The sequence below is a fragment of the Emys orbicularis genome, chromosome 16 (genome assembly GCF_028017835.1).
Source record: "Emys orbicularis isolate rEmyOrb1 chromosome 16, rEmyOrb1.hap1, whole genome shotgun sequence".
Classification (NCBI taxonomy): domain Eukaryota; kingdom Metazoa; phylum Chordata; order Testudines; family Emydidae; genus Emys; species Emys orbicularis.
Window position 1 is genome coordinate 10,536,812 of NC_088698.1, and position 12,578 is coordinate 10,549,389.

General features: G+C 40.4%; 1 protein-coding gene across 2 annotated transcripts in view; it reads right to left on the bottom strand.

The window, feature by feature from the left end:
• The window catches only part of CIT (citron rho-interacting serine/threonine kinase), a 91,375-nt gene that overhangs the window by 38,641 nt on the left and 40,156 nt on the right, over positions 1-12,578 (bottom strand). The window contains exons 13-19 of one of the 2 annotated variants that reach the window (XM_065417751.1): positions 12,253-12,423; positions 11,927-11,980; positions 11,351-11,404; positions 9,737-9,877; positions 9,227-9,352; positions 4,626-4,721; positions 377-493 (exon numbers count right to left, since the gene is read on the bottom strand). In XM_065417751.1, coding sequence (XP_065273823.1) covers positions 377-493; positions 4,626-4,721; positions 9,227-9,352; positions 9,737-9,877; positions 11,351-11,404; positions 11,927-11,980; positions 12,253-12,423 — 759 coding nt within the window. The remainder of the gene's footprint in view (positions 1-376; positions 494-4,625; positions 4,722-9,226; positions 9,353-9,736; positions 9,878-11,350; positions 11,405-11,926; positions 11,981-12,252; positions 12,424-12,578) is intronic. The other variant, XM_065417752.1, reaches the window with a different exon arrangement.

The following is a 12,578-nucleotide window of genomic DNA, read 5'->3' on the forward strand; positions in this document are numbered from 1 at the left end:
AAACAAAGAAGCAATCACATATTCAGATGTTACATCTGTTACATCAATCTATAACTGCTTTCCAGTCTCTTCCAGATCAAGAGCAAGCAGCTCCCATGTGAACCATGTGCTGGACTGCCAGGTAGTAACATACTAGGCATGGATGACTTTCTTGAAAGGGAATGTTCTTGCAGACATCATGAATTAAAAGGACAGCTATCAAAACAAAACAAACCACCACACAAACACACACCACACACTCCTCTTCCCTACCCCCAAGAAGCCTCCAGCAACAAGACCCAGCAGCAAAAGATCTTTATTTTAGGAACATCACTGGGTAAGAGCCTTAAAATGGCTACTCTTAAAATGTTTCTGTTTCTGATTCAGTTACACCTACCGCCTTCTGCTCAGCCAGAATTTTGCATTTCTCATGTGCTTCTTCTTCATGTCTTCGCAGCATATTCTCAAGTGCTTCCTTATCAGCAAGATCTTTCTTCATCTGAGCATCTAGCACCTGAAGTAAACAAAACAAATTTCCTCACTTTGAATCATAGAATATCAGGGTTGGAAGGGACCTCAGAAGGTCATCTAGTCCAACCCCCCTGCTCAAAGCAGGACCAATTCCCAACTAAATCATCGCAGCCAGGGCTTTGTCAAGCCTGACCTTAAAAATCTCTAGGGAAGGAGATTCCACCACCACCTCCCTAGGTAACCCATTCCAGTGCTTCACCACCCTCCTAGTGAAAAAGTTTTTCCTAATATCCAACCTAAACCTCCCCCACTGCAACTTGAGACCATTACTCCTTGTTCTATTCTTGAACCTGTTTCATTAGTCAAAGGGCAGTCAGAAAGAAAGCCACCAGGGACGGGTTACAATCGACGAAGGGGCTTGACCACGTCCTAAGGAAAACTAGATGGGATGGCAGGAAATGCCTGGGACAGCAAGCTTTGAGGGAACTACTCAGCTGTCTGAAAAGGTTGAGTTTAATGAGTAAAAGGAGTTATTGGAAAGGCTATGGGCTGTTATTGTTTTTTAAACAGTCTTTCATAATTTGTGCTCATGAAATATGCCAGTTTGACATACATGGAAAATTAATTCCTCTATTCACAGAGGACGTATGGCGCAGAAAAGTGGCAATGAAAGCTCCTTTTCATTACCTCACTGATGTGCCTCAACATTGACCTGTAAGAACCACATGTAGGTATGAGAGTAATTCAGCCTCCATGACTACTTTAATCCTTTGCCTCTCTGCTGAGACATATAACAAGGGTGCCAAGTAAGGTGGCGACTTGAGAGATACCAACACTTGTTCACTAGAAAGTGAACTAAAACTCCTCCTTTTGGCTGTTGCATAGATTTTTTTTTTATTATTAATACTCTGCACATATGTCCACAGCTTTGGATTTTAAATAAATTGAAATAAAAAAATTAATTAGGGCTGTCCATTAATTGCAGTTAATTCATGCGATTAACTCAAAAAAATTAATCACGATTAAAAAAATTAATCGCACTGTTAAACAGAATACCAATTCAAATTTATTAAATATATTTAGATGTTTTTCAACATTTTCAAATATATTGATTTCTATTACAACACAGAATACAAAGTGTACAGTGCTCACTTTATATTATTTTTTATTACAAATATTTGCACTGTAAAAATAACAAAAGAAATAGTATTTTTCAATTCACCTCATACAAGTACTGTAGTGCAATCTTTTTATCCTGAAAGTGTAACTTGCAAGTGTACATTGTTTGTTACATAACTGCACACACACAAAAAAACAATGTAAAACTTTAGAGCCCACAAGTCCACTCAATCCTACTTCTTGTTCCGCCAAGGTTGTTTACATTTATGGGAGATAATGATGCCTGCTTTTTATTTACAATGTTACCTGAAAGTGAGAACAGGTGTTCGCATAGCACTTTTGTAGCCGGTGTTGCAAGGTATTTACGTGCCAGATATGATAAACATTCGTATGCCCCTTCATGCTTTGGCCACCATTCCAGAGGACATGCTTCCATGCTGATGATGCTCATTAAAAAAATAATGCATTAATTAAATTTGTGACTAAACTCCTTGGGGGAGAGCTCTGTCTCCTGTTCTGTTTTACCCGCATTCTGCCATATATTTAATGTTATAGCAATCTCGGATGATGACCCAGCACATGTTCATTTTAAGAACATTTCCACAGCAGATTTGATAAAATGCAAAGAGGGTACCAATGTGAGATTTCTAAAAATAGCGACAGCACTCGACCCAAGGTTTAAGAACCCGAAGTGCCGTCCAAAATTTGAGAGGGATGAGGTGTGGAGCATACTTTCAGAAGTCTTAAAAGAGCAACACTCCGATGCAGAAACTACAGAACCTGAACCACCAAAAAACAAAATCAACCTTCTGCTGGTGGCATCTGACTCAGATGATGGAAACGAACATGCATCCGTCCGCTCTGCTTTCGATCATTATCGAGCAGAACCCATCATGACCATGGACGCATGTTCTCTAGAATGGTGGTTGAAGCATGAAGGGACATATGAATCTTTAGCGCATCTGGCACATAAATATCTTGCGACGCCGGCTACAATAGTGCCACGCGAACGCCTGTTCTCACTTTCAGGTGACACTGTAAACAAGAAGCGGGCAGCATTATCGCCTGAAAACTGTAACCAAACTTGTTTGTCTGAGCAATTCGCTGAAGTAGGACTGAGTGGACTTGTCGGTTCTAAAGTCTTACATTGTTTTATTTTTGAATGCAGTTGTTGTTGTTGGTTTGTTACATAATTCTACATTTGTAATTTCAACTTTCATGATAAAGAGACTGCACTACAGAACTTGCATTAGATGAATTGAAAAATGCTATTTCTTCTGTTTTTTACAGTGCAAATATTTGTAATAAAAAATAAATATAAAGTGAGCACCGTACACTTTGTACAGTATTGTATTTGAAATCAATATATTTGAAAATGTAGAAAACATCCAAAAATATTTAAATAAATGGTATTCTGTTATTGTTTAACAGCGCGATTAATCGCGATTTTTTTTTTAATTGCGATTAATTTTTTTAATCGCTTGACAGCCCTAAAATAAATACATAAGAGGTACGTAATATTATTTCATAATATTATAAGTTTCAGTGACTACAGATCAGAATTCAAATCAGTAACCTAGCCATGAAAGGACTAGGAGGACTGGACTTGATGGACTACTGTTGTAGTGATGGTTGGACTCAAAGAGCCAACTGACATTTTGATTCCATTCTAATTCTTCTGTCCTGTCACAACTCCAGTGTTTCTCAGACATCTCCTCTTGGAAGAACCATCATTTCAAACTTACTCTCCCCCTCTCCAAAACTGAATTTGTCCCTCCGTCTAGTCCCTTACCTACATCTTCCTTCCTAATCTTATTCCATTCACTAGCTCCACTGTTAACTCCACTATCTTTAGTGCTTCCCATGCTCATAATCTTCAACCTTTCTCGCTCTTCCTCTCCCAAATCCAGGTTCTCATTATAGCTTTTCCTCCCATTACTATTATTTCTGCTCCACATGCTTCCCACCTCCTAAATCCCTTCAGTGTCATCTCGTCTCATTTACCAAAGCCCACATAATCTTGCCCCATTTATACCCTGGCTCTCATTTCCCTCTACTGCTCCCTCCCATTCTTTACACTCTTTTCAATCCTTTCACCTTACCACTTCTTTGGTCTCCTTTCTAACATCCAACTCTTGGCTTCCTGCCTTGAAAAGTATGCTTGTTCCAATTTGCCATGCACCCTCCACTACTCAGTATTTTCTTTCAAGAAATTCCTCCTCTCTTAACATCATCATCATAGTCTCTCTTTCCTGGACAGTTGTTTGAAGTCTAATCTTATTCAGACTAAGCTCTTTGGGCCAGTGAACATGTCTTTACATTTGTAAATGCTGTGTAAATTTATAGTGCTATATAAATGTAATAAATCATAATGACAAAGAGTGGGAAAAGATCATACTTGGAAGGCACAGAGATCCTTAAAGAATACTTTTGCTGAATGACAAACTGTAGGTTTTTTAGATAAATTCTGAAGTCTACTACATAATCCTGTCTCTCTCTCTATGGTTTCCCTAATTTTAGGTGGTGTCTATAATCATGTTTTCAACTGTTTGTTACAATTCTTAAAATATCCTAGAGAAGAGAAAAAATTCAGAGTGGGTGGATCCCTGGACTCTCTGGCAGATGTTACAGCTCCAAGGAGGTGGAATTTCAAAAGTGCTTTTGTGTTTTCTAAATTTAAAGCTTCTAGGGATGCTAGTGTTAATGCTCTTCAGATCAAAGCAAGATCATCAGACAGAATTAAAAGCCTTTTTGAAAGACTGATTTCCCACAAGCACTGAATAAGAATCACCTGTTCTAAAGGAATGGTCTGTTAACAGTTAGATTCGTATCGCTCTCACAAAGCCTACATGGATAATGCAGCCTCACACAAAAGGTGAGAGCATGATGGGCACAGGTTAGAAAGACAGAATTATTCAGTTTTCATTCAACCCTCAGAAGAAGTGAAGAAGGAAGCAGAGGACAAGGGATCAGAGTCCAAAAGCAGCTGTTTGGGGATAATCCAGAGCCCAATGGACCTATAAAAGAGTATGAAGGTTATGAAAAGGGATATTTACTTTGATTTTTTCATCATAGAACTGCTCTTTCTGTTTCAGCTGCAATTCCAGATGCTGTGCTGACAGCTGAGCCTCACGGTGCTTTTCCTCCAGCTCCTGAACACAGATTTATGTCAGACATATATAGAAATATAATACATAGAATTTATAAATACATATACAGTACACGTACAAAACACTCATTCCCTCTGGTTTTAAGGCTTTCTAATATAATCTAGGAGGCCTTGGAGCTCAGCTGAATGAGATACCATTATGAAAGTACATATCACCAGCATTAAACCTTATAAATAGACAGATAGATATATCAGTTATCCTATTTTAGTGTAGGTAGTATAATCAAAAGGGTAAAGAGGTGTTTAAAAAAAGAAGTAGATTCCACCTCCACCAAGAGCTGCCTCCTGAGCCAGTACTGCCCCTTCCGATCTGCTTCCAAAAAAAATTAAGGTATTTCCCAAAATGGAGCCAGAATGGTTTGTGATAATGAGCAGTTATGAACAGCTCACAGATGTGTGATGGGATTCTGAAACCATAGACAAAAAAACCCCAATCATCTTGCAGTTAACTTTGCATCAGATTGGCTGGTGAAGGTTTCAAATATATGGATGGATATCTAACAACAAGGGAAAGACATGTGGTAGAGTGCTTTGAATACAGGACAGGGAATTCCTGAGAGTTTAGTCTCATTTCTGATAATGTCCCTCCCTCTCTCTCTAGCCTTGGGCAAATCACTTAGAACATAAGAATGGCCATACTGGGTCAGACCAAAGGTCCATCTAGCCCAGTATCCTGTCTTCCGACAGTGGCCAATGCCAGGTGCCCCAGAGAGAATGAACAGAACAGGTAACCATCAAGTGATCCATCCACTTACACCTTGATTCTGCACTGAGGATCATGCAGGTAAACCTCTGCATCAGTGTAGTTCTCAGTGCAGTGGTGCCTTAATTTCTATGCTTCAGATTCTCCATTTGTAGATTGGAGTGGAGATAATCCTTTCTGTCCTCCCTACATGGTTGTTGCCAGGATGGATATTTATAAATTGCTTTGAAGATGAAAAGTGCTTTACAAGTTATATATTAGGTGCAAAAAATATTTTTATCCTCAGTGGCTCACAAGGGTGAAGGAACGTAAGTCACACAAAATACAGCCTTGAATAAAAACAGCCCTGTGTCTCACAGGTAAACCAGTTTGGTAGAGGGGGGCATTTTTGTTCATGAAGTTGGTCTTTAAGGCAGAGCTAGAGAGTCTCCTTTCTTGAGGCTTACTCTCAAGAGTTGAGACTTCAGAGAACATTATTCTCCTTCATGGCCAGGTTTGCCATTCCAGCAGTTTCTGTAGCACAGGAGGCAGATCCAGACCTGACAAGCCCTGGAAAATGGGTTGATTCCCTGACATTTCTCTAGTTGACACACATGCATTTTCTATCCCCTGATCTTCCTTTCTCTTATCTCAGGAAACCAATCTTGGGAGCACACAAAGGTTCCTTTGATCCAGTCACAGCATCAACCCTCTACCACACGGGCTACAAAAATGGAGTGAAAGCCTGCCAACAAGTAGTCATCTAGAAGGAGCCTGCAGCATTTGGTACCCTGGAAGGGGCATTATTGTTATCTTCAGTTGGAAAATGTCTTCTAGTACCAAGAAGTCAATTCAGCTTTCACACAGGCCCACACAGTATAGGTCCAAATAGTGAATCACACAGTCAGGTCAGCAGCAGCTTCAGAATTACCACCACGAGGTTGCTCATGCTAGAGTAGAAGCTCTGCCAGCTCCTGAAGTGGCCCTCTGCAATGTAGGCATAGAAATGTAGTCTCTTATTTCAGGGGGGAGGGATAGCTCAGTGGTTTGAGCATTGGCCTGCTAAACCCAGGGTTGTGAGTTCAATCTTTGAGGGAGCCATTTAGGGATCTGGGGCAAAAATCTGTCTAGGGATTGGTCCTGCTTTGAGCAGGGGGTTGGACTAGATGACCTCCTGAGGTCCCTTCCAACCCTAATATTCTAGATAATCTTCTCCAGCAGTTCATATTCAGCTCCCCTCAACCAACCCCTTCCTTTTATTCACCATAGCCACTGAGAACAGCCATCTCTACTCCCAAGCAGCAAAGAATAAATTGCCCTTTATTTTTTATGATTCAGAACTTGGCATATCCTTCCTGTGGCTCTCTTCATCTACAGACAGGCCAGCAGGGCTTATCAAGTACAACCGGAAGAGTTCATTCCTTCAGAGAAAACCATCATCCATTTCTTCTGAAGGCTCACCACCTGGCTCCCTTCCTCTCTTCCCTCAAAACTAAAAGAAACAGAGGCCATACCTGTTCCTACATCTCCACCCATCCTCTTCTCCCCATCACTCCCAAGAACAGTTTATCAGAGTCCCTGTAAAAAATGCCCAACACCAGCTGCCTCATGGGATTAAGGAGTCTTCAGACAGAGGTATGTATATCTGACTCAGCCCACCACTCCATATACTCTGCCACTGTAGCAAAAATCACAGAAAAGGTCCCTCTCCGCTACAGGGACATGCCAACAGAACAAAAGTCCACATCTGACCTATCTTCAGACTCAGGTCTTTTGCCAGTTGTCTTGTCACCAGGAGAAACATAAGGCATTTAAGGTTAAAGGGGAAAAAAAAAAAAAAAAAAAAAACCAACACTTCCTCAGAGAAGTCCAGATCTCACCAAACTGTAGAGCAAAAACTCTAGACACCATAAAAAGAAACCTTCTAACTGCAATCAGCAAAAAACAACTTCATTTTCTCTTTTGCCCTCCAAAGAGGGCTAACTCTCCAAGTCAGAACTGGCAGGACCTAAGGAAGAGACTCCTGAAACTCCAGACCTGCTTGTCTTAGTGTTATATAAGGGCATTATGGTCCCCAACATTCTATGTAAACATGGAGAAAACTGCAGATCCAAAACAAGGCCCATGGAACAGTGAAATTATATTTCTGCATTCCCTTCCATTTTTTATGGAGAATAATAAAACTCAAACAAAAATGCCCAAATACACACAAGAGACTTATGCAACAAGTCTCAATGTGTTACATGGTCTCTGAATACAAAGCTGGCTTTGTACCCGTGCAAGCAGTGGTCTTTCACTTATCATGCCCTGATGCTGAAAGAAAGAACAATGCCAAGGGCCTTATTCTACCTTCTTTATGGTGCCACAAGGGTTCTGATCTTGAAATCCATTTATGCAGCTATTTCTCAAAACAATTATGGATCACCTATCAACTTCAGTTAAGGCTATTTATACATTCCCATTGGGTCTTCACACAGGGTACGTCTCCGGTTCTCCTGCAGTCAGGACTACGACCACCTGTTCAAGGGTGTTTAACATGTTCGTTTTCCTGGTAGTAACACCAAGAGAAAAAGAGTGGGGGAGGGGCGGAGAATCCATATCGATCCCTTTTCTAGATTACAGTCTCATCTGACCTCCAGTCAAGCTAAAAGCAACAAATGACACCAAATGTGTGACCTTTTTCCTTCAACACCACATTTTTAATTAGCCCTCCTGCAGAGTAGCATTGCTGTTATAAATTTACTGCTGGAATGATGAACCTAGCTATTAAGGGGAAGCTAAATATGTACTATCCTGATCTCTCTTCTTCAAAAATGAGTCAGGTTTGCCATTCCACCCCTCCTTTGGTAGGGGATCATTTTTAATTTTCAATTTATCTTTTGGGTCTCCTTCAGGCACTGTAGAAAGGTAATTTAATGAAAGATAGATAGTTGATAAACTCAACTACCAGGAAAGCTATATGTAACATATATTTTGTCTCTGGAAGCAGTCTCACTGGGGGTGGGGAGTGTTCCCAAGGGCACAGTAAATCACTTCCCTGTGACTGACAGGTCTAGATCCTACATCCTATGCTGCAGAAGGAAACCCACTATTTGAATGGGTATTTGTAGAAGAGAACTCATCAGAGAAGCACACATTTATTTATCTGCCTCATCACAAGACAATGGCTTCTTCCCCCAGGGAGATATATGTACCAGCAGTACCCTCTGTTTGGTTCCCTTTAGACTAAATTAACCAAAAAGACTTAACAGATCTAATAACAAGAAAAACAAGAAATTGCCAACTATAGTGGGGAAGGTATGTGGGTGAGAATGGATCTCTGACAAATATTTTAAGAGAAAAACAGTTTTGATGATTCATTTTGTTCTTCTGCAAAATGCAAGAATTTGGGATAGATTAGAAGTCAGACTAAATTGCAAGGGATTTCAAAGTTAAATACTAAAGATGTCATTGTTACACAACCCAGCACTGACCATTAAGAAAGTTATGCTTTTGAAATAGACATTAGGAAATGAATTGCATACTAGTGAGTTAATACAATTGAGTTGGAAAGTTTCCTATTGGGGCAACTGGGATTTTTAAAAAGTCATTTGGTAAGGGATCATAGATGCCTAGGAGTTAGTTTATAACTAACACTGCAGGCAGCAGAATTTGTGCACTGAAGTTATTTCCAACATAAAATTTATACAACATCCAATTCCCTTATTCAACAACCCCCACCCGATTTTATGTAGTTCTATGTCCTCTCTTCCCACTCCACTGTGGCATACTCTTTCCCTTTATCTTTCATTTTCATCCCTGCTCACCAAAATTTTGTCTGCCATCTGTTGAATCTGCTGAGATTTAGTTTGAATATCTTCCTTTAGTCGGTTTTCTCTGCGTTCCACAGTCTCTAATCTCTTCACTTGATTCTCCAGAGAATGGCGCCGTTCCTGCAGAGCAATTATGAACTGCCATTTAAGCTAAACAAGTTTTGATTATCAAACAGCAGTGAGCAGGCACTGGGAAAAGTCAGCTGAAGCCATCAGTATGTGGTCCTCTTCTACATCCAAAATCATCCCCACTCCCAAAGACTTAACCTAGTCACATGTTCATGTTGAATCCAGATGGAAAATAACACCAAAAAGCCTCCCAGTAAGTATTCTTCAGAGAAATACATTTATAAAAGAATGAATAATCAACTGCTATTTTCTAATCTCTCTCCTCTGACAAGCTGTTACAGGGATCCTGGCCATTCAGTGTTCTACAAGTAGGGGGTTCTAAGCCCAGTTACATCCTATTGACTAGTCCAGTGTAGCCAGAAATTCTCTGCTCACCTCTGCTTCAAGCAGTTTCTTTTTCATGCCTTCATTAGAGTCTTCCCGATTCTGCAATTTCTCCAACTCTTTCTCTGCTCTCTCCTTTGCCTGACGGATATTCTGAAGAAGTTCAGTTGCCTCAGAGCTGGCTTTCACAGCCTAAACCAAGAGGAAAAAAAATAAATCAGTAAATGTTAGTACAAAGACACACACACACAAAAAGTCTTCATAGTAACAGATGCATGTACAGTATGATGGCAACCTCAGATGTTCAGCATTCTGAATAAAACATTTATAAAAGTCTGGTCTGGCAGCCTAGAATTAGCACAACATCCAACCATGTGAAGGAATATTTCATTTAGTCTCCTGAGGGCTGTAATACTTTGGTCTAATTCTGGTTGACATCTGGTGTTAGGCTGGCTGGTTGGTGTTTAGTGGCCTGTGATGGCGATCAGACTAGATGATATGGTAGTCCCTTCTGCCTTTAAACTCTATGAATCCAGGTTCAAACTTCTGCTCCAAATGTTGGAAAGAGCATGAGGGAAGAACTACTACAGGTCTGTCTTGTTGTACCAGTAGCTTCTACTGCTCTACTTGCACTGGAGCTCAAGCCTAGTCCACAAACTCAGCCTAATCCCTTGAGACAAGATTCATAGATATATTTCTGTTCAAGTGCTGAGAGAACATTGTGTTGAGCCACATCATTTCTTGGAACGAATGAGATAGTAATAGTGAAAACTGGTGGCCTGCTTGAAGGACTGAGATGAAAGTGACATCCTCATACTGTTTTGACCTCAATGTTCACACTACAGATTCATTATCCTTAAGGAAGCCCCATTTCTGGAAAGCCAAAACAGCCAGCAGACTAGTTGTGGGGAGGGGTTTGAGATGCTCCCAGACGGATATGAAGTGGCTAGCTCTCTCCTCATCCCAAAAAGAACCACCATTAGCAATGTATTAGCTGGTATAGTGTTTTCTCACATATAGCCCTTTTGGGTGCACTGGAATTTCAGCGCTCATTAAAGTGAGACTGATAGCACTGATTACAGCAAGGTAGGTACTGTGTATACTTCCTCTAGATGCTAATGTATCCTAATCCTGTCATGAACCCTTATCATAGGCTCATAGGACTGGAAGGGACCGGGGATGGGTTATCTAGTCCAGTCCCCTGCATTCTACTGTTTGACCTATCAACAGAGTAGAGACTGCTAATTGAGAAGTGATTTTATGATTAATACCAAAGCATGCTGGGAGAGTAAGCCAAGACCAAAATACATTTCACTGCTGAACTAGCAAGACATGAACCCAAGTCTCCAGAAATAAAAGGTTAGGATAGCGTGTTAGGTGCTGTACGCCCATGCTGGCCTTTTAAATTAGAATTTCTACGCACTATTCCTGTTGTGACTCAGCTTCATTTGTAAAAATAAACACTGCTGACACATTTCAAGAGCAGAAAGCATATTGAGAATTCTGATTTCAGATCCCGGCTCCCACCCCCACTTTCTCCCTCTGACATCCCCTCTTGCTGTGACTAATTCTATTTTTGACTATGAAACAGTGCACATCTCCCCTGCATTAGGGTTTTGCTGGAAAGCCTTGTGAAAAATTCACCAACCCCACCCCTGACTTTACCTTTGCCAGCTTGTCCTGCAGCTCCTGGATTTTGGTCTGCTGCTCTGTATTGATCTACAGTTAAATGCAAGGGAGAAAAAATGAATGTCCGCCGTACTTGTGATTTATTTATTTTAGACTTGTTCCCAGAATCTTTGTTTCTCTCTATAATTCCAACCTGCCAGATGATCCAATGCATTCCTGCTCCTGATTTCCTCTAGACCATTTGCCATATTTCTGTCACTAAATAAATCACTTTGACACAGCATGCAGAACTAAATAAATTTATTTTTCAGAATAATCATATTTTCCATGTGACATTCTTCATTCATAATGATACATACAGGGTTTTTCTTTTAACCCACCTCCAGCACAGATTGCTCATAACAGGTTTGTCTTGTCAACTGAACTTATAGAGTAGCTATGCCAACAGGACTGACCAAGCCCAGCTTTAAATCAAATCACACACAACAGTCGGTCCCACAGAGAGAGAGGATGGAAGTCTGTTCATGCCACTGACTATCCATGGATGTTCTGGGTTTCTGATAGTGATAACATACTTGGGCAGTAAACTCTACTGACACTAAGGAAGCATACCTTCTCCAGTTTGGAATACAGCTCTCCTACTTCAGTTTTCCCATGGTCTTTAGCCTGTAATTTAAAAATATAAAATGTATAACTCTGAAGAAAAGTTTTAGGATCTTGGACTTCACCCAGAATCAAACTCAGGCAGTTTAAATGTAAACAGCTTTACAGGGAATAAATGAAATTGTTCCAACTATACTGATAATACAAAATGGCTTCCAACTGTACAACCTGTACCAAGTTTCCAAGGACTTGAATGCAACTCATTTATAAATCCCAGCCAACACACACTAGAAACTAGGAGTGTAACAACACCTTTCCCAGGGAGCCTTCACTACCTTCTGTAGTTTGTTGTGACATTCAGTAGCTTTACGTTTGAATTCTTCAGCTGCCAATCGTGACTCTCTCAACTCCGATTCATAGAGATCACTACGTCTACGAGCTGAAATAAGATCCTCTTCTAACTGATTCATCATCAACCTCATCTCTTCCACCTGGGCTTGATACTCCTGTGGGAAGAAAAGGGACGTTACATTTTGGAAAGCACAGAGGAAAGAGAGAGTGGCAAACAATACGATAGTACCTATATGGAATAGGCCGAAAGCAGACAAAGTATATAAAGAGAGGACAAAAACATAAAATAAAAGGGTGAGAGCCAGGCAGA